Source organism: Lissotriton vulgaris, chromosome 7 (genome assembly GCF_964263255.1).
Source record: "Lissotriton vulgaris chromosome 7, aLisVul1.2, whole genome shotgun sequence".
In the NCBI taxonomy this organism is placed as follows: Eukaryota; Metazoa; Chordata; class Amphibia; order Caudata; family Salamandridae; genus Lissotriton; species Lissotriton vulgaris.
The window spans coordinates 1,548,011,419-1,548,031,763 of NC_141695.1; the positions used below are offsets into that span (position 1 = coordinate 1,548,011,419).

The following is a 20,345-nucleotide window of genomic DNA, read 5'->3' on the forward strand; positions in this document are numbered from 1 at the left end:
TGTTGTTATGCAGAAATAAGGCAATGGGTAATACACTAATCAGGTATTTCGTTATGCAGGAATAATGCAATGCGTAATATACTAATCAGGAACTCTGTTATGCAGAAATAAGATAATGCGTAATGCACTCCGGCACTGATCATGGCGCCTTAGGCAGTCTCTCCGCCACTCCTTCTGACTCACAGTCCGCCTCTGTCAACAGTTGCCCCAAAACAGGAATGGTGTAACAAAAAGTGCAGCTTCGCACTCCGGCCCCGGTACTGACACTCTCTCAGCAATACGGGCCGCGATACGAGCCTAAGCAGAGGCTCGTGCTGCCAGAACGAAAGAGAGGCCGAGAGCGTCTCCCTCTGAGCGCGCACCCCGCCCCTGGAGTCGACACATGTTAGCTGGGGGGCACAAACTCACTCTCCTCATCCAGTGGCTTGGGCCTCTGATGCAATCTTTGTGAACTGGCTCCTCCAGGGCTGCCGGTCCGGGTCCCCTACTGCTACAAAGATCTCAGACTGCCACAGGGCACATGCACATGGCATCACTGAGACTCCCTTGAGCTTCTGGTGCATGATCATCGGGCACTCCAGACGAAGGTTTCAGGCTGAACGAAGAACACACGCACAGTGTCACTGAGACTCACTTTATCTCCAGGTGCACGTTAACAAAGTAATCCTCACGAAGGTCTCACGCTGCACAAAGCACACACACACAGCGTAGATGAGACTTACTTGGACTCTGGGTGCATGATAACAAGGTAATCCTCAAGAAGCTCTCACGCTGCACAAAGCACACTCACACAGCGTTGATGAGACTCACTTGGATTCCGGTGAACACGATAACTGGACAATCCTCACAAAGGGTTGAGGCTGAGGAAAGCACACGCGCACGCATCGTTGCTGATCCTTGCTTGAACTCCAAGTGCCTACACCTTACGAGGGTCTCAAGCTGCAACAAGCACACACACACAGCATCGCTGCGACTCTCCTGGAAACTTTTGTGTTCCTGTGTTTCCACAACAGGGAGCCAGCTCACCTCGGGCCCTTGGGGATAAGTTACTTAAGGACACAGCCCAGCAAATTCCTTTCAAGCAGGGGGACACAGCACACAACAAAGTCCCTTTAGCCTTTTCTTGGTTAAAAAAGCAAACTGCAGGCCAGCCCCAGAACACACAGCAAGGGTCAGTCCTTTCCGTCAGTCCCTTCAGTTGTTTCTTCCTTGACAAAGGGTCTTCTTGGCCATGAAGTAGCTCCAGTCTTGTTCAATCTTGATCAAGCCATTCTCTAAAGTTCAGGGGCTTCAGCTCTCATAGTTATACCCCTCAATGGCTTTGAAGTCTTTGTGTTCAGGGGGGCACTGACCCCCGATCAAACGTTTCTATAACGTTTCAACGCATGTTTTTACCACGCATGCCTTTACAATGCAGGTATTACAACGCAAGTCGTTACAAAAACTTGCGTTGGGGGGCGCTGGATAGTGGAATAGTTTAATTTTCTATTCCAACTCCAGTCCCCGTGGATAGTAGGGAAGGTGTTGGATAACAAATTAAACTATTCCCTATCCAACAGCGCCCTCCAGTGAAAGTCGTTGTAACGACTTTCGTTGTAGTTCCAGCATTGTAATGGTAGTGTGTGATAAAAGTTTTTTTGTAAACTATGTTCCCCGATCAAACCAGGTTCTCAATCACTCAGCAGGAGATGGGACAATTGTTTTATAGCAGCAACCCAAGCCTCTTCACCTCTAGGGGCTACTCCTTCCCTTAAACTCCAGATCCAGGTCAACCTGTTGTGTCTCACCTCCTCCCCTGGGTCTAGTCATTCCCCAGATCCTATCGCTTTCAAATCCAGACAGTCAATCCATTACCAGGAAGAGACACACAGAAATATTAGAGCACACAAACCCGGCCACTTCTAAAAGAGTGGCTTCTAAACACACAATGCAAAATCCACCTTCATAAAAAGATGTGTTATTACATTGCGAGTTCAGGCACACTAAACTTCACCTCTCCACTTTAAGCCTTTGGGAAGATAGGCCGGAAAACATATTACATAGACTTCCCATTCTATCCTATGGGCAAGATTGCCTTTCAACAGTGAAAAACGAAATTGAGATTATTTCACTGTCACACCTTGGTACACGTCCTACCTTTCACATGCACTGCACCTTGCCCAGGGAGTAGTCTGGACCTACCATAGGGGTGTCTGATGTTCATAGAAAGGGAAGGGTAAGGTCTGGCAAGTGGGTGTACGTTTCAGAACAACATGGCAGTTTAACAAACTGCGCGCAGGCACTGCAATGGCAGGCCTGAGTTCCCTTTAAAGGATACTTGTGTGAGTAGCACAATTAGTGCTGCAGGCCCACTAGTAGCATTTGCATTACCAGCCCTGGCACACATAGTGCACTTTACTAGGGACTTTACTAGTAAGGCAAACATACCAATCATGGACAACCAATTACCATAACACTTTATACAGGGAGCATTAGCACTTTGACACTGTGTAGCAGTGGCAAAGTGTCTAAAGCATGTACGTTCACAACACCATGTCAGAAAAAAGGTCTGGGGGAAAGCAAAATGTTTAGGGAACTTTAGCCAAAAAGGGCCAAGTCCTACAGAGGTCATGGGGTTGGGGGCACCAAAATTGATTGCCACACTGGGCGCCACCAGTGCTAAAGCCGGCCCTGCACTAGATGAAATGAAATGAAATGGGATTTATAAAGCACGTGGCTACCCGGGGGCCTCCCAGCGCTCTGGGGTTGGCTGGAGACAGGATGAAAAATACGGGACGAACCAGGTTTTCAAGTGCTTGCGGAAGGTCAGGGGGTTGGTTTCCTTGCAGATGTTGGGAGGAAAGGAATTCCAGAGCTGGGAAGCATAGTGGGAGAAGAGGCGGCCTCCTGTCTTGATTCTTGGGGTATGGGCCAAGTGGATGTATTCTGAACGTAGCCTTCTATTGGCTTTATAAGGTTTAATCAGGTTGTGTAAGATGGGGGGAACCTTGCTCTGGAAGATTTTGTGCTTGATGCACAGGGCTTTAAAGTTGACTCTCTCCTGAGTCAGGAGCCATTGAAGAGATCTTAGGGCGGGCTTGGCTGAGCACCGACTGTTAGAGCCTGTAAGAAGTCTCGCTGCAGAGTTCTGGATTACCTGGAGTTTTGAAATGGCAGTTTTAGGGGCGCTCAGATTGAAGGCGTTGCCATAGTCCAGTCTGGAGAGTGAGTATAAGCCCATAAATTAGGAGCTTTCTTGAATGGCAGGGTAAGAGGGGGAGTATTTTCCACGTGGTTCGACCAGACCATAGCAGATACCAGGGGTTTTCCTTTCTTGGATTTTAAAAGTTAGGTCCTGGTCAAGCCAGATGCCCAGGATTTTTATCTCTTTTTTTGTGGTGGGCGTGGGTCCCATACAGTCCGGCCACATGGAATTAGGGAAGAGGTTTGACTGGTTGCCCAGCAGTAAGAGCTCTGTTTTTTCACTGTTAAGTTTGGGATGCGATCTGGACATCCAGCAGGGGATTTCTTTAAGGCAGGAGCCTAGATTTGCCGGGGGCTTGATCCATCTGATTCAGTGAGATGATAAGTTGGTTATCGTCTGCATAAGTGATCAATTTAATACCAAAAGGGGCTACTATTTCTGCCAGTGGGGACATGTACACATTAAAAAGCGTAGTGCTCTGGGACGAGCCATGGGGAACCCCACAGCGAAGTGGAATGGGTCGGGATCGAATGTAACCCTCGAAAACCTGGAAGGTTCTATTTTCCAGGAACGATTTCAGCCAGGATAAGGCTGAGTCAGTCACTCCTAGTTTGTTGAGCCGGTGAACCAAAATACGGTGGTTCACCATGTCGAAGGCTGCGCTCAGGTCCAGGAGAATCACAGCTGCGGATCTTCCTGAGTCGAGGATCTTTCTCGCCTCTTTGAGCACTGCTATCAGTGCGGGTTCCATGCCCTGGCCAGGGAGGAAACCCGTCTGAGAGAAGTGAAGTAGTCCCTCGGACTCAGGGTGGGCGGAGAGTTGGCGATTGACACATTTTTCTGCCACCTTGCTTATTCCTGGTAGCAAGGAGATTGGGCGGTAGTTGCCCAACTCCGTGGGGTCTAGGTGGGGCTTTTTTAGCAGTAACTTTACTGTGGCCTTTTTCCAGTTCAAGGGGACGATGCCCTTAGTGAGGGAGACATTGATTAGGTTGATAATGGGGGAGTTGATGGTGGGCGCTGCTGATTTTAAGATATTAAGTGGTGCTGGGTCGTGCGAAGAACTGTTCTTAATTGATTTTAATATTGGGGAGAGAAGTTCCTCTGAGAGAGGGGTGAAAGATTCTAAACAGTGGCCTTTATTCTGGAGTTTCAAACAATGGGGCTCTATGAGGTGGTCATTATTGTTGGATGGGAGGAGTTTTAGGATATTTTGAATTTTGGTGGAGAAGAATTCTGCCAGTTCGTCGCAACGGCGACCGGAAGGGTCAGGGTGGGTGATGGATTGGGCACCTTTAAAAGTTTTTTGACAATGCGAAATGTTTCCCTTGAGGAATTGGAGGAGGATAGGATTTTTCCTTCAAAGTAGGAGGCCTGCATTGTTTTTTGGGACACTTTATAGGATGTGATGGCTGATCTATATTCGATTTTTTTATTGCTAGCAAAGTCTTTCCTCCAAGCTCTTTCTAATCTCTTACATTTCTTGTTTAGATTACGGAGTTCTAGGGTGAACCAAGGGGATTTGATTGTTCCGCTTTTTTTATAAGATTTTTCTGGGCAGAACTATGTCCAGTGAGTTCTCAATCTATGAGGAGAATTGGTTGTCTGCTGCTGATGGGTCGGGGTCAAAAGTGGGCTTGGTTAGTTCTAGTCCATGCTTACAGTCCTCTACAGCAACTTTGGGCCAAGGTAATGCTAGGGTACGTGAGGTTGGCATGTGGGGCTCTCTGTGAGTGTGTGGCAGAAGAAAGGCACTAAGAAGTGATCTGACCATGGAATGGGGCCAGGTTCCAGCCCTTTTAGTTCAGTTAAGTTTGAAAAAATAGGGTCTAAGAGAATACCTTTCATGTGTGTGGCTTGGTGGATCTTAGGATGGAGTTGGTAGGCTGCTAGGTCAAGTGCTAATTCCCCAGCTGTTTTATCCAATAGGTCATCAAAGTGCAGATATAGGTCACCAAGAAGATTAAAGTTAGGTGAGGCACTGGCCAGGGAGACGGTATTTTAAAGTAGCAAGCTACAGAATTGCCCCTCTGCTCCTGGGGGGCGATTGATAAGGATACCAGAGAATGATCTCGAGGGGGTGAATTGAATGGTGAAGTGAGCGTTTTCACAGTCTAAAATAGGGCTGTCCAGGATGTGGCAGGTTAGAACGTTTTTATAAACGATTGCTAAACCACCACCTTTGCCATTAGTTCTGTCAAGGTGTTGGATCAGGTAACCCGGGGGAAGGGCTCGCACCACGTCAGGGCCAGAGTTTGGACCAAGCCAGGTCTCTGTGAGGAACAGAACGTCTCGATTTGTGTCCTGTAGGAGAATATAGATTTCCAGAGAATGTTTGGGTAAGGCTCTGCAGTTCAGTAGGGCCATGCTAAACGTTTTGCCTGCTGGGTGTTGAGATCCCATAGGTGAAAGCTTGTAAGAGCAGTGGGTGCATTTGATTTGCAGTTCCTCCCTGACAATAGAGTGGGTGCATAGTGAGTTTGGTGTCTGCCTTATTTGGAGTAGTTTTTCTCTGGGGTAGCGCTGGAGAGCTGAGGGGGTTAGGGCAGAGGTACCTGGGCCCGGTCAGGCGCGGAAGGGCGCAGACAGTCTTGCCTTTGGCGTGCCTTCAATGAACATTGAAAGCTTGCACTGGAAAAGGCTGGTGAGCTTAATGCTCAGCCAGCAGTGTGTAGTATAGGCTAAGTATCCAAAGTACACCCTCCAGTACAAATTCTTACATGAGGAAAACTATTGAGGTGTAAATGTGCTCTTCAGTATAAAGCACACCTCTTAAAACTAGAGACCTCAAATGCTTTACCGCGTGACTTCTTCCTTGCCATTGGTTTCACTAGACTTTGGGATTTTGAGCAAAGCCAGATCACACTCTACTTTATAAATGGCTTTGTGCCAAAACCTATGTTTTTCACGCTGTTCCATGCTAGACACGCCACTGTTATGTAAATTAATATGGAGTTGATGCAAAGCGACTTTGGTGTTCACTGAGCATCAACTTTTGACTGAAAAGTACTTTTTGGCCCTTCAAAATATGTCGTCTTTCATTGTGGTGCTTTACATTGCTTTGCGCGGTGAGCTAACAAGGACACTTTTGTAAATGTGGAACCCAGTTTTTATTTCAGCTCTAGGAACACTCCTTTCATTACCGGGGTGTCAGACCTCAAGTCCTTGAGGAAGAGGACTGGGTCATGACCCGGTATCATCATTTTCTTATGACTCGTCCCTTGTCAAGCCTTATCTCTCCTCTCTTTTCGACGCTGAAACCCTAATCTTGCGAGTTTCTAATCTTTTTTTTCTCAGACACATTACTAGGCTGAGAAGTTGCAGAATGGCTTCTCTTTACAGCCATTTCTTTCTTCGAAGAAGTTGTCAGTGGATAGCTATAATGAGCAGTAGCTAGGCCCCAAATTATTAACCACCCTGGGAGACAGAAGCAAAGCCATTTTCTAAACCACAATCTGTAATAGATTATCACAGACACGATTATAGGACGACAAATTGGCAGTCACAATGGACCTAGAAGAATTACAATTGTTGAACTAACTGACCAAGAAAGTCCTCCATGCTCCAAACCCAGGACTGGCCCATGCAGGTAAAAAGGGTGCAGCGGTGGGGCGGTGGGGGAGTGGCCAGACGACAATGAGGAAAAATAAAATAAAAGACAGAGAACCACTTACCTCGCACTTCCTTTTTTGCAGAGTCCGCGAGCACAAGGTAAGTGGTTTTCTTTTTATAATTTTATTTTCCCTCGTCATCGTCTGTCAGCTCCCCCTCAACCCTGCCCACCGCTCTTACCTACACTGGCCACTCCTGCACAGACCAACAGATAGACTGGCTTATATGCCACGTTGGTGTTCAAGCAAACACAAAAAACACACCTGCATGTTTTCAAGCACCATCAGACAAATACAGATGCAGACACAAATATATAAATACAAGCAACACACCGGGGCCTGATTGACAGCTGCCTAGTACTGGCATGGTGTGAATACTGTCTGCACCGTTGCACACTGGTACTCTGTGGAAATACCCAACCAGCACCATGAAATTAAGAAGTAATCCCCACAGAGTAGGTAACAAGTATTTGGAGCTATTATTTCTGTGTCAAATTACCCTGAGAATTCCTAATTCCATGTGGAATAATTCTCCTGTGTCATGCTTCCATTTACCACCAGTTCAGAGGGTTGTGAATGGGAGTCAGGTCTATTTTTGGTGGGAGGGGGAGACAGCAGGATAGGTGTCAGTGTCCATTGCAAGCTATGTAAAGGGATTAGTCCCATTACAGGCTATCCCAGTGCTATAAGACTGAGTCAGGGGTTGGCCAGACTTCTGTTGTGCTCACAGCCCCTGTCTGGTCCACACAAGGTTTTGGTTCCCCACTGGTATATTAGAACCTGGTGTTCTCATACCCTGACCAAATGGATGCAGGTCTCTTGTTATCAGATTTAACCATGACCCAACTGGGGATACTGCTCTGACCAACACATTTTCATTCCAATTAGCGAAGATGTATTACATTTGGGTATTAGTTGCACAGGCCTCACATCCTCCACAAGTATTAGGTCTGCAATTTCCCCTTATTGGGAACGAAACATCTAATTGAAGTGCTTGACTCTCTCTTAGGGTAGTGAAGCAGAGCAGTCCAAGGCCTACTCAGGGGAGGTGGTTTGGCTAGTAATCACCAATAACTGAAACACAATAATAGCACTTGATAAAAGATTGTCCAGTCAGTGCTTTTTCTTTTGGAAAAAGGAAAAGTACATACCACTGGGAGAGGTGTGGCGCCGCTGCCAGGGCGACTGATGCTGGAATCTGGGGATCATGGTTCGATCCCCGGCTCCGGCGGGAGGTTAGCCCAGCACCATGTGACTCTGGGCAATAGCTTGATTAATCTTCCAGACGGCCCCCAGCGCCTAGAGACCCTAAAGGGTGATGGGTCGCGCTTTACAAATGTGGATTATTATATTATTATTATTCATTTCTCTCCCACACACACACACAGACACAGACACAAGCACATACACACTGCAATAATTTACAAATATACTCGTAAGGCAGATTGAAATTAGTTTAGACAACATTATGAAAGCGCATTTGACCCCTAAGCAGTCAAGCCCATGAATAAAACAGTACCCCACCTACACCTGACAGCACAACACAATACAAGGGGGTGCCAATCTAAACCAGACAGAACTTTTGGCTTTATCAGGGGGCATCAAAACAGCTAACCTCTTGACTTCACAAAAGGTGCACCATATTAAAAGGCCAGCAAACCACATGTTAGTACTAATATTTGCACGATCACTGTAAACATGAATGATTAATGAAGAATTAAAAATCAACATAAGATGTGTCTGTGTCTATTTCATGCACTTTCAGGCCACATATAATGTAGCCATAGATTCAGTTTCTGAGAGAGCTGAACTCAGTGTGCTCTTTACACATTTTCAGATCAATTAAAATGCAACCATAGAACCTGCCCCAATAGAGTGCGACACACCGTGTTTTCTTTATACACCTTTAAGCCACATAAAACGCATCTGTAGAACCACCACTAGAGACTGTTTACAGTGCTAGCTGTAGAGCAAAAGCTGCAGCCTTGAGAGTGTTTAAAATAATGATGAGAATCCTAGTGGGTAAAAATTTCCTAGACCCTGCAAACGTAGGGTTAGTACATTTAAAAAAATTCCAGTGGAGGGGTCTGCTGCACTCCTGCAACCCCAGCAACATTTTGATTTCAGTGGTGCCCCTGCCATCCTGGGGCCACCCCAGGGCAAGAAAATGTATAACGAGCCTCACCAAAGGCATTTTTAGGAGCTCCAGCTGGAGGAGCTTTGAAGTTTTTCTGAGTGCCGCTCCCGCTGTCCTGCAGAGAGCTTTTCCTTTGTTTTTTTCTTTCTGCCACTTTTTATTCCCACGTGACCGAGCCCACTGTAACCTAGGTGAAGTAAGTTGATGGGGACAGCATTGGGAGCCCACTCCCAGCTGCCACATCGGCTCCTGCTTGCACCCGCACCTTGAGTGAGCCACGCGGGACTGGCACTTCTTCGGCAGCTCCTGCAGTCCCACAACAGGGCAGCGTGTCTACTGCTCCTACCGGTGGTTGGAGCACCAATGTGTGGCTTTGGCTCTCCCTGTTCCTGGGCTTAGAAATGGGGTTGTGTGCTCCTTCTTGTTGCTGGAGGGCACAATAGTGCTCCCTATTAGAAATGAAGTTCTCTGTTGGCTGAGGTATGCACTTAGGCCAGGCAGGAATCCTCACTCTAGTCAGGGTAAGCTGGCACACACTAAAAGATAGCCTGTGCTCACCCTCTCGAATTGTGTAAAGTGTTTGTTGAACACAAACACTCCGTAACACAATGATTACACCACAGAAAACTCCACACAGGTTTAGAAAAAATAAGCGATTAGATTATAAACAAAACAAGACCAAAACAACAAAAATTCAACCATAGGTACTCAAGTTACGAATTTCTAAAGTGTCAATGAAAATACTGTGCTTCACGTAGCACTCGCTTCACAGGTTACTGATACTCTTGCTAAACCAGGGTAAAATGGCACAGATCCGATCAGGGGATGAGAAGTTATTTGCACACAGTATCGTGAATAATACAGTGCTCCTAGAGGAACTGTAGTAAAAAATGATAAGTCTAGTCACTTGAGACCTGGGTAATTGCATGTTTTCGAGCAACTTGGGAAAGAAGGTAGAACAGGTATAAACACCCCACAGACTCCGCTGAGCATAATACCTTTGCAGGCAGGGAAAACCGACATCGCCAATCCTGAGCACTGAGTCTCATGGAGGAAGCTGTTTGGGAGTCAGTGGGCCTCCAGGCAGGGCCCTCAACACTGGTTCTCTTGGGAGGGGCCGCCGGCAATGGAGAACACAGCACTGCTCCAGCTGATGTGGGCAGCTGGCACCGTATCAACGAGGGTCACTAGGAAGCTACTTGTAACCACGGCAGCGCATTACAGTAGAGCTGCACTGGAAAGCCTTCATGTAGTGCTGCAGCAGTGTTCAAATCAGGTACAGCAATTTTGAACAGCGCCGGGCACTGAAAGTTTCAATCCTCAGTGCAGGTCAGAAGTGAAGTGCTGACTTTTGTAGGGTCCCTCTGCAGGACAGAGAGCAAAGCACTGGCATTAGTAGAACTAGGATTCAATGCTAGTGAGTGGCAGAGTCTGGCAGCAGCATAGAGGGGGAAAAGGAAGTCCTTTATGACTCTGAGACTTCTTAAACAGGAGGCAAGCCAGCAAGCCCTTGGAGATCACTTGGAGGAAGTCCAGCTCTCCTTCAGAAAAGTCCCCCTTTCTAAGCAGTCCTGTCTGCCAGGGTACCTCTGGAGGTATCAATCAGCCCTTTGTGTGAGGACAGAAGATTACATATTCAAGTGAAGTGTTAGTCCCTCCCTTTCATCCTGCCCAGGCAAGGCCATCAGAATGCAGATGTATGGAGATGGTTTCTCAGACACACCTATCCTTCCTATGTTTGTGGCTTTCTAGATGGAATGCACAAAGTGTAGCTCTCACCCAGCCCAGACATGTATTGGAGATAGGCTATCATGCACACAGCTTAAAACAGAAAATCCCTTTGTGTTCTCTTTGTATTTATACAATACACCAATCACCTTTAGCAATCATTCACCAGTAACGCCCACTTCAATATAGCACCAATGGGAACTCAAGAGTCCAATTTCAAAAAAAGGGGAAGGTCAATTATTTTATTTGTATCATATATTAAAAATGTAAGACCACGTAGATTTATTCCAAAATGTTATAATATACATAAAAAGTGTGTATCCACACACATAGAATTATTCGGCGTTACCAAAATACATATACATTGGGGAATGGTGTGGCTCACTGGTTAGAGGCAGCAGACCCGGAAGCAGAGGACAGCCCGGGACCAGGGTTCAATTCCCGACGGGCAGGGTCGTGGACCAGGGTCAGCGGACTCGATAATTCTCGTCTCGGTGCCTACTCTAGCCAGGGATCACACTCGGCAACTCTGGGCATTAGCTTGCCTTATCTCCACAACGGCCCCCGACATACGCCGGGATGCCTGGTTTCACCGTGGAGATACCCAGCAGGGACCATCTCACAGGCTAAGCCAGGACGGGTTCCCCAGCGGTCTACAGAGCTGAGATACCCCATGGCGGGGGGATACATGCGCTTTACAAGACACCATTACATACAATAAAAATTAAATAAGCACACAAGTTGCACAATAAACTAACAAATATATGCAAAAATAAATTGGAATAAAAAACAGAGAGATGAGCGCTTACGGGAACCGATCACATCAATGCGCTTAGATGTATACTTTACATATAAAACTTGTACTTCTGTTCAACAACCTACGGGTTACCAAATCTTCCCTCAAACCTATTTAAAAAACACACAACTTGGTATCAATCATTTAAAATGCATCAACGACAGTAAAAATAATAAAAGCGACATTTTTTGGTGGTATATAATACTTTCCACCTTCTTCAGGCTAAGAATTGATTCGTAGTATTTCTCCCCACGGATAATCTATTTCATTTGTGGGTGATAAGAGGAAAACAATCTCTCCAGATCAACTACCCTAGTGTTCACTAGTGGTACGTAGGTGGACCAATATGTCAGGTCGGGGGCAGGAACTCTAACCCTTTGTTTAATGTGAGGCTATATGTCCCCCAGTCACAAATATTATGATTGCTGCCACGTCTCAGACCTCGCCCTGAATCAGAGCACTGTTTGTACAACGGGGCTATTGCTTGCCCTTCAGAATAAAAATAGTCTCCTTTGCTTAGGTTGAAAATATCCTCTTATTTTCTCGACTATACACCGAGCAAGCCAGGAGACGTTCATGTCCCGGCAACGCTCCAGAATGCAAATTGTCGTTGGTCAACCTAAGCACGGGAGACTATTTTTATTCTGAAGGGCAAGCAATAGCCCTGTTGGACAAGCAGTGCTCTGATTCGGGGGCGAGAAAATAATTGACCTTCCTCTTTTTTTGGGATTGGACTCTTGAGTTCCCATTGCTGCTATATTGAAGTGGGCGTGAGTGGTGAACGATTGCTAAAGGTGATTGGTGTATTGTATGCATACAAAGAGAACACAAAGGGATTTTCTGTTTTAAGCTTTTGCACTTGGCGTCCTTTCCCTTTGGTGCACTTGGACCCCTCTCTTATATTTTTGGTATCATGCACACAGAGCAGTAAGTGCAGAGAAATGCCCACTTTCTAAAAAGAGTATTTCTAGAACAGTAATGTTAAAACCAACTTCACCAGTAAGGAGGATTTATGATTACCAATCCAAAGATATAAAACATGAAAAAGGTACACCTCTCATATCAAGAATTATCACTTAAAAAGGTATAATTTAATTTCCAAAGGTAACCTATGAGAGGGTTAGGCCTCGCAGTAGTGAAAAACGAATTTAGCGGTTTGTTATTACAAGGACATGTAAAACATTACAGTGCATGTCCTACCTCTTTCTTACATAGCACCCTGCCCTTGGGGCTCCCTAGACCCTACCTTATAGGTGACTTATATGTAATAAAAGGGGAGGTTAAGGCTTGGCAAGTAGTTTTAAATGCCAAGTCCAAGTTGTGGTAAACCACGCACACAAGCACTGTAGTGGCTTGCCTGACACTGGTTGAAAGGCTACTTCAGTGGGTGGCACAATCAGTGCTTCAGCCCATTAAAAGCATTGAACTTACAGGCCCTGGGTATATGATATACCCCCTTACAAAGGACTTACAAGTCACTTAAACATGTCTATCAGGTATACACCAGTAGCACACAGGTTTAGGTAAGAAGCACATTCACATTAGCACTGATTAGCTGTAGTAAAGCGCTCAGAGTCTTAAGGCCAACAAATAAAGTTCAGCAAAAAGAGGAGGAGGAAGGCAAAAAGTTTGGGGTGGCATTTCAGAGAGGGCCATTTCCCATCATGCCTCCTTTACCTTACTGGGTTGGCCCCCAGGCAGATTGGGGAACCCCTGGTGGCAGGAATGAGCCTCAGTTGAGGGCCCCACACATGACCCACAGTTGGATAAAAATCAAAGATACTCCTTACACCAACTGCCAGGTCCTACCCCACTCAAGGGTTATTTTCAGCTCGTGAGCAGAGTTCCATGAGCCCTGTTTCCCAGAAAAGTCAATGTTCACCAACCTTTAAAAGGCCATACCTCTTACCCTTTTGGGCTGGTTTGGATAACCATGGGCACAATTTACACAGGATGCTGAGTTCCTGCCACCAGGAGCAATTCAAGCAGGCCACCTGGTCTCAAAAGGGGTGTAATCTACAAGGAGCGGTTCCACAGTCTCTCTGTGCCAGCTTTCTTCCTGATCTTTGTCCCTGGACTCAGAAGTCCAGATGTTTCCCCAACAGGTCCCCAGGCGGTGTAAGAAGGCAAGCCTCACTGGCCCTTAGAGAAACTCGGTGGTCCTGGGGTCAACTAGAGCAGAGCCCTTAGTCTTTTTTGGCATCAGCAGGTTTCTCCTTCCAAATGCTAAGGCTGATGCAGTCCTTTGGTCCAGCAGCAAAAAGCAAATACAGAATAAAACAGAACTATCTCTCCCTTGTGCAAGAGTTTAAAAAAGGTGTAGATGGTTCTAGAAACATGGCAACCCTGTCCAATCCTAGAGTTCCACAACACCTCTCCTCCCCTGTCCCAACCCTCCTGCACAGCATGCTGGGAGAGTTCAAGAAGGTGTCATCTAGGAGTCACTGGCCACATTTGCTCTTGGGGCCTCAGCTGTGCTCCTAGCTAACATCATTGCTAGGCCTTTCCCATCAAAGTTTCAAGGAGCCCCCCAACAGCGTTAGCTCCATTTGTATGGACATCCTCTTTTGTTCAGTCGGCCTGGACTGTCCCCAGCCCCGTTAAAGTGTGACAGGTAATTGACAGAGGCACATTTTCATCCCCACTCATTTCTCTTCAGGAGCTGAGGTAAGCACTGTATATTATTACCTTTGTGTGGGGGGCCTTTGTTTCCTCTGTGATTAACTTGGTCCAGCTGGGTGAGTAAAGGTCTGGGCTCTGAACTTAAGCAAAGCCATAGAAAAATGACAAATCTGGATGACCCATAAGATGTACATGTATGATCTAGGGACCTGCGAATATGAACTAGGTGCCTGTTTTCCATTCACACCCCAGTTTAAAACCTCATGGGACTGTGTAGATCTAAGGGAAGCAAAACTGCACTCTAAAGCACTTTTCACCCTTTTATATCATAAAATGTCACTGCAGACAAGATAATAAATCATACTGACTGTACCTGTAAGTGCCCACTAATATTATAAGGCCTATCTCAGGTCAAAGTCTAACCCTGCAGAGTCCTTTCTGTGCCAGGCTACTTGTGTGCTGTTATCCGGCTGTGCATGATGGTAGTCTTACACTCGCAGCCCGCAATCATGTGCACAGGCATGTGCCCGTGTTCACATCTACCATAGCTGAGTTGCGGTGGCCTTATCTTTAAAGGAAGATACTGGTGGTAAACGTGCGCAGTCCATGTGATTACCATGGGTGAAACATATTTAGGGAGACTCACCAACAGTAAAAGTCCATTAACTGATGATCGAACAAATCTGGGCGCACTGAATGGGCAAAACCTAATTGCAACAGAAAAGGCAAACAGTGACAACACATAGACCATCACAAACTACCTGCATATAGGCACATGCACACGAAAGTGGATGCATAAGCCTTGATTGACTATACCCTCAATATATACCATTACAGTTGCAGTAATATAGTAGCATGACACAGGAAAACCAGTTGTTATCACCATTAATTTACTGCACTTATTAGTTCCAATTTTGAACAATTTGCTTGGGCGCTCAGTTTACAATAAAGCTACTACTAATTTGTTCTATTACCTCAACTAGTCACTTAACGTGAACCCAAGTGGTGAACAATGCCCTAAACATGTCTTGTAATGTGAGACATTTTGTCATTCGTTTGTCTCTTATAGAAGACCAGTTTTCATTCATTGTTTGATGTTGCTTTTTTTACTTTGTTATATGGAGACTAGTCATGTGGTTCTTTTTATACTTTAAATATATTGGGCCAAATTCACAAAAGTAAACTGAGACAAAAGTCTAACTTCACGACTTTTGGTATTTACAAAGGGCATTTTTATCAAAAGTTATACTTTACGACTTTATGACTTTCGGTATTGACAAAGGGCATTTACGAGTAGCAAATGCTCTTTGTGGATACCGAAGGTCATCACGTTAGACTTTCGTTTCATGTTGCCTTTGTGAATGGGGCCCATTGTTCTTTAACTCTATTATTGCTATTTGCGTGTCAACTGGATATTAATCTCATTTTCTCATACTCTTCTTTAGTTCCCTGTTTTTCTAGTTTATAATATGCTGCACTAGGCTTCGCTCATATTCCTAGAGAGTGTAATTTCTGTTGCACTACACAAATGAAGGTGGGACTGTTACATGGCAATGTAGCAAATGAATTGAAGACTCAAACTGTAGAGATAGGAAAGATTTGTAGACACTAAGAAAGAAATAACACATACGTTGAAAAAAATTAAAACAGTTATATAAAATGAACACGCACATTTTAGATCCCTGGAAAATGTAAATAATATTTTCGCCTTGTTTTTTCAGAGGATGATGTCTTTATGCCCATTGATGTCGAAAGGAAGGAGTATGTTCTGAATGACTCAGGAATTATCTACAGGGGTCATGATAAGTACATTACAGAGCTTGGATGGAATTTTGGCCAGGTATGTTCAGATCATTCAACAAAAAAGGTGTTGAGACAATACAGATAGAAAATATGAAACTGTGGATAGCTTCCAGGCGCCAACATAAAGTACAGCGAGAAGATACAGTCATTAGATTGTTCAATAAAATCTCTTCAAAAGATCCATCCCTTCTCATTTGGTATAGAATGATAAGTAGCTGCAAAAACTTGGTAGAGCTTAGGAAAGGGTTAAAGATAAATAAAAGTTAGTTACAAATACTTTAATGATTGTCCTAAAGTAAAAGTATGAGGTATCTTAAAGAACCAGAAATAAAGTATAGAAAACATATTTCATTGAAGTTTGCAGGTAGCAGACAATATGACATTTAAAGCATTGAAATGTGATTAGGTTTGGGATTTTGGTTTAGGAATAGTATGAGTGTTAGGCTTTTGGGTCATGGTGTAGGTTTAGGGCTCAGGGCAGTACTTATGGTTAAGATTCGGTTTAGGGATTACAGTCAGAGTTAGTCATAAAGCTGCAATACGTATAATTGATTTAAATCTATGCGTTTCTCTGCTTTTATGATTATACTGTAGGCATGTATTCTATATTTCCCCTTTTAATCTGCATGGTCTTCAAATATATCACATTCTCTTCGGATGCACAAAGTATAAAAGGAACTGTTATACTGTTGTTAATGGGTAGCATAAGAGTAAGCTATTTGATGTATTCTACTCCCTTTTGCAGGGGTTCTCTAACTCTCTATAGAATAGGTTGTGCTTCCAGTTATACACTCACCCAGCTTGCACTTTTAATGACTACTATCTCTGAGCAGTACTAGTGCTTGGCTGCTATGATATGAGAGCCATTCTTGAAGGGAGGACTTTAGTGACAGTGAAAGAGCTCAGAAATATACTTCTGAAGAAGCTAAATAATTATTTTCCAAACATTTATGTGATTTTTTTATTGTTAGTTTGAAAACAAAATTCTGGATTTGTGTCTCACCATTCTGGATAAGAGTTTGGAGCACTGCAAGGAACCATCCTTAGATTGCACACAGAGAAATAATCCCGTCTATGTGAGCAGAGTTATCAGCGCAATGGTGAGCTTGAGATTTCTTATCTTTGGTGAAGACGCAGTTGTTTTGAAATGTGGTCCTAGGAAATTCTGACTTTTCTATTTCTCTAGCATGTAGAACATCCTGGTAGAGTTTACCTATGAACTGCTGAGGTGTTTTTTTGTCTTTTATTTTTTTTTCAGTCTTTCTCTATCCACAATGTGCATTTCATTTAGATCAATCATTGATATTTTTCTCTTGAAATAAAAAGAAAACTATAGAATCAGATGATTAAAACTTGAATGTATTTAATGCATTATTCTATGGTTATATTCCTCTAAAATAAAAAGAGATAAGAACTTAATATTTTCAAAAAACATCATAACGATCCCAATTCAATTTGTCAAATTTGTCAACATAGTACTATTTAAATACATTACTTCCTACTGGTAGGATCTTGACGACTTTAAGCATCTCAAATACCATTGAATGTGTCCTATTACCGTCAAGGAGTAACTTGACACAGTGATCATGCCCTTGGTGGCACAGTTATAGATCTGTCATGAATGCTACATCATACAAGAGTTTGCAACTTAGTTACGATCACCATTACCCGGCACGTGTACTCCTATTCACATTATGCCTCCACCATCTTGTTCCAGTTTACAAACTTAACTCTGCCAACAGCGGTTGAGTGTGGCAAACCAAAGAATATGGAAGACCGAAGAGATCAACAGGCCTTAGTAGAGAATATTGTAGAGTGAGGGTAGAATTTTTGATATATGCCCATATTCTAAATGATTACGAGCATCTAATACTGAATCTCTGATTCCTACTGCCACATTGGACCACAAGTATCAGCTATTTTAAGTAAGTAGTTCTGAGGGCTATTATGAACCCTCCATATTCATTCATACTTCGACTATTACCATGGGAATGGACATGGATATGGAATTATTTTTCTGTCAAGTTCACAGTTTCCTAGTTCCAAAACAAAATTAACCATTAATATAAGTCCTTCGTACATTGTCAATCAGTCAGTCAATATTCTTTATTCGGTCAGCATATGACCTTAAAAGCACATTAAAATATATGTGCATCCTAATTTTCAAAAATATGTAAATCTTTTCATTAAGAACACTAAGCGCACATTGTAATGATAATACTCAAATAAAAGCTTATAGATATTTCAATTACAAGATATTTCATTTCAAGTAGGCAGGCTTGTGTTCCCACAAAAAATGCATATTTCACTAGATTGCAAATTAATCATAATCAACTCACACATATCTTTCTCTTTATCACGTTAAAGGCTGAGGAGAGATAATTGATAACTGCAAAACATAAAAGAGATGAGTTTAGATTTATTAAATAATTCAGCCTTTCTTGATGTGAACTAAAACCAATATCATGTAAAATAGGGCATAATAACAGTCTCATAAAGTGCGATACAATGTGCAAAAAAGCATGAAGTGCTTCGTGACTTGAATGGACAATCCGTCACAAGGGCAACGCGGAAGAGAAGCATCTTTTACAGAATCTCTGATTTCTTCTGCCACATTGGACCACAAGCATCCTTTATTTTAAGTAAGTAGTTCTGAGGGCTCTCATTAACCCTCCATATGCATTCACACTTCGACTAGTACCATGGGAATGTCCATGGATATGGAACTAATTTCCAGTGAAGTTTACAGTATCATATTTGCACAGTGGCGTAGTAACACACTTTGCCGCCCGTTGCTGTTCTTGCCTTTATCGCCCACGGCGGCAGCATGGAAGAGCGGCGGGTGTGGGTGAGTCCTGCGTTTGCCAGCATGCAGCAAATACATGTAAGGGGGAGGCTGCCGCCCCTAAAACCCCGGCCCTAAAACTTGTGCCGCCAGGGGCAGACCGCTCCCTGCCACCCCCTTGCTATGCCACTGTACTTACAAAACAAATTTAACCAATAATATGAGTCCTTTGTACAATGTTGAAAACTGAAGAGAGCACATCCCATCCTCCATCTGGGTATTCCGTTTTCTTCCGTGTTTTATGTGTATTTATGTAATATATTGTCGGTGCACAGTCAAAATATCGAGTCATTGATGTCGATATGCAGTAATATCGACACCTAAATATCGCAGGTAAGAAATTTCGATTATGATAATATCGATGTATTATATATCGTTTTTTGATTAGTGTATGTAATATCGATGTAGGTAATGTCGATGTTCAAAATATCGAAAAGTAAAAATATCGTAGTTTTAAGTATTGTACATTGTAATTGTTTATATTTTATGTATGTTTATTTTCTAAGAAATATTTATGAAATTTAAAATTTTAGAAATATTTTAGGAGCGGGATGTAGGGTTTATAGGGGATAACGGTGGGGAGTATTTTAAAAAGTATACATATATTTTATTAGATTTATTGAAATAGTAAGTTAAAATTTATAATGTAGAAAGAAATGTAAAAAATTTAGCAGCGGGATGTTGGCTTTATAAAGGATAAGGGTGGGGAGGGTTTTAAAAATATATAATAAAAAAAAATTGAATTACAAAATTAAATTTTCGAATGTAGAAATAAAATTTCAAATTTTAGGAGCAGGATGTTGGGTTTATAGGGGATAAGGGTGGGGAGTGTTTTAAAAATATATAAATATAGACAAAAAAATATTTCAAAATTAAAATTTTGAATTTAGAAATAAAATTTAAAATTTTAGGAGCGGGATGTTGGGTTTATAGGGGATAGGGGTGGGGAGTGTTTTAAAAATAATATTAAAAAAAAATTGAATTACGAAATTTTAATTTAGAATGTAGAAATACATTTATAAATTTTAGGAGCAGGATGTTGGGTTTATAGGGGATAAGGGTGGGGAGTGTTTTAAAAATATATAATTATAAAAAAAAATTGAATTTCAAAATAAAAATTTTGAATTTGGAAATAAATTTTAAAATTATTTTACTGGTATGTAGGGTTTATAGGAGATAAGGGTGGGGAGTGTTTAAAAATATATATAAAAAATTTAGAAAATTAAAATTTCAAAATTAGAAATACATTTAAAATGTTTAGGAGCGGGATGTTGGGTTTATAGGGGATAAGGGTGTGGAGTGTTTTAAAAATATAATTTAATAAAAAACATTTTGAATTACGAAATTACAAATTTGAATTTAGAAATAAATGTAAAACATTTTTGAATGGGATGTTGGGTTTATAGGGGATAAAGGTGGGGATTGTTTTAAAATTTTTAAATTAATTTAAAATTTGTTTTAAAATAGGACATAGAAGTTTAAAATGTATACATTATTTTCAAATTTTAGGATAGGGATTTTGGGTTTATAGGGGATAAGGACGGTGAGTGTTTTAAATATATATTATTTTTTTAAAATTTTAATTTAAATATGATTTTTATAATTAGGAAGTAGAAACT

General features: G+C 42.8%; 1 protein-coding gene across 1 annotated transcript in view; it reads left to right on the forward strand.

The window, feature by feature from the left end:
* The window catches only part of LOC147705983 (protein-glutamine gamma-glutamyltransferase E-like), a 201,081-nt gene that overhangs the window by 47,693 nt on the left and 133,043 nt on the right, over positions 1-20,345 (forward strand). Inside the window, exons 4-5 of the mRNA XM_086929013.1 lie at positions 15,800-15,918; positions 16,853-16,981. Of these exons, the coding sequence (XP_086785139.1) occupies positions 15,800-15,918; positions 16,853-16,981 (248 nt within the window). The remainder of the gene's footprint in view (positions 1-15,799; positions 15,919-16,852; positions 16,982-20,345) is intronic.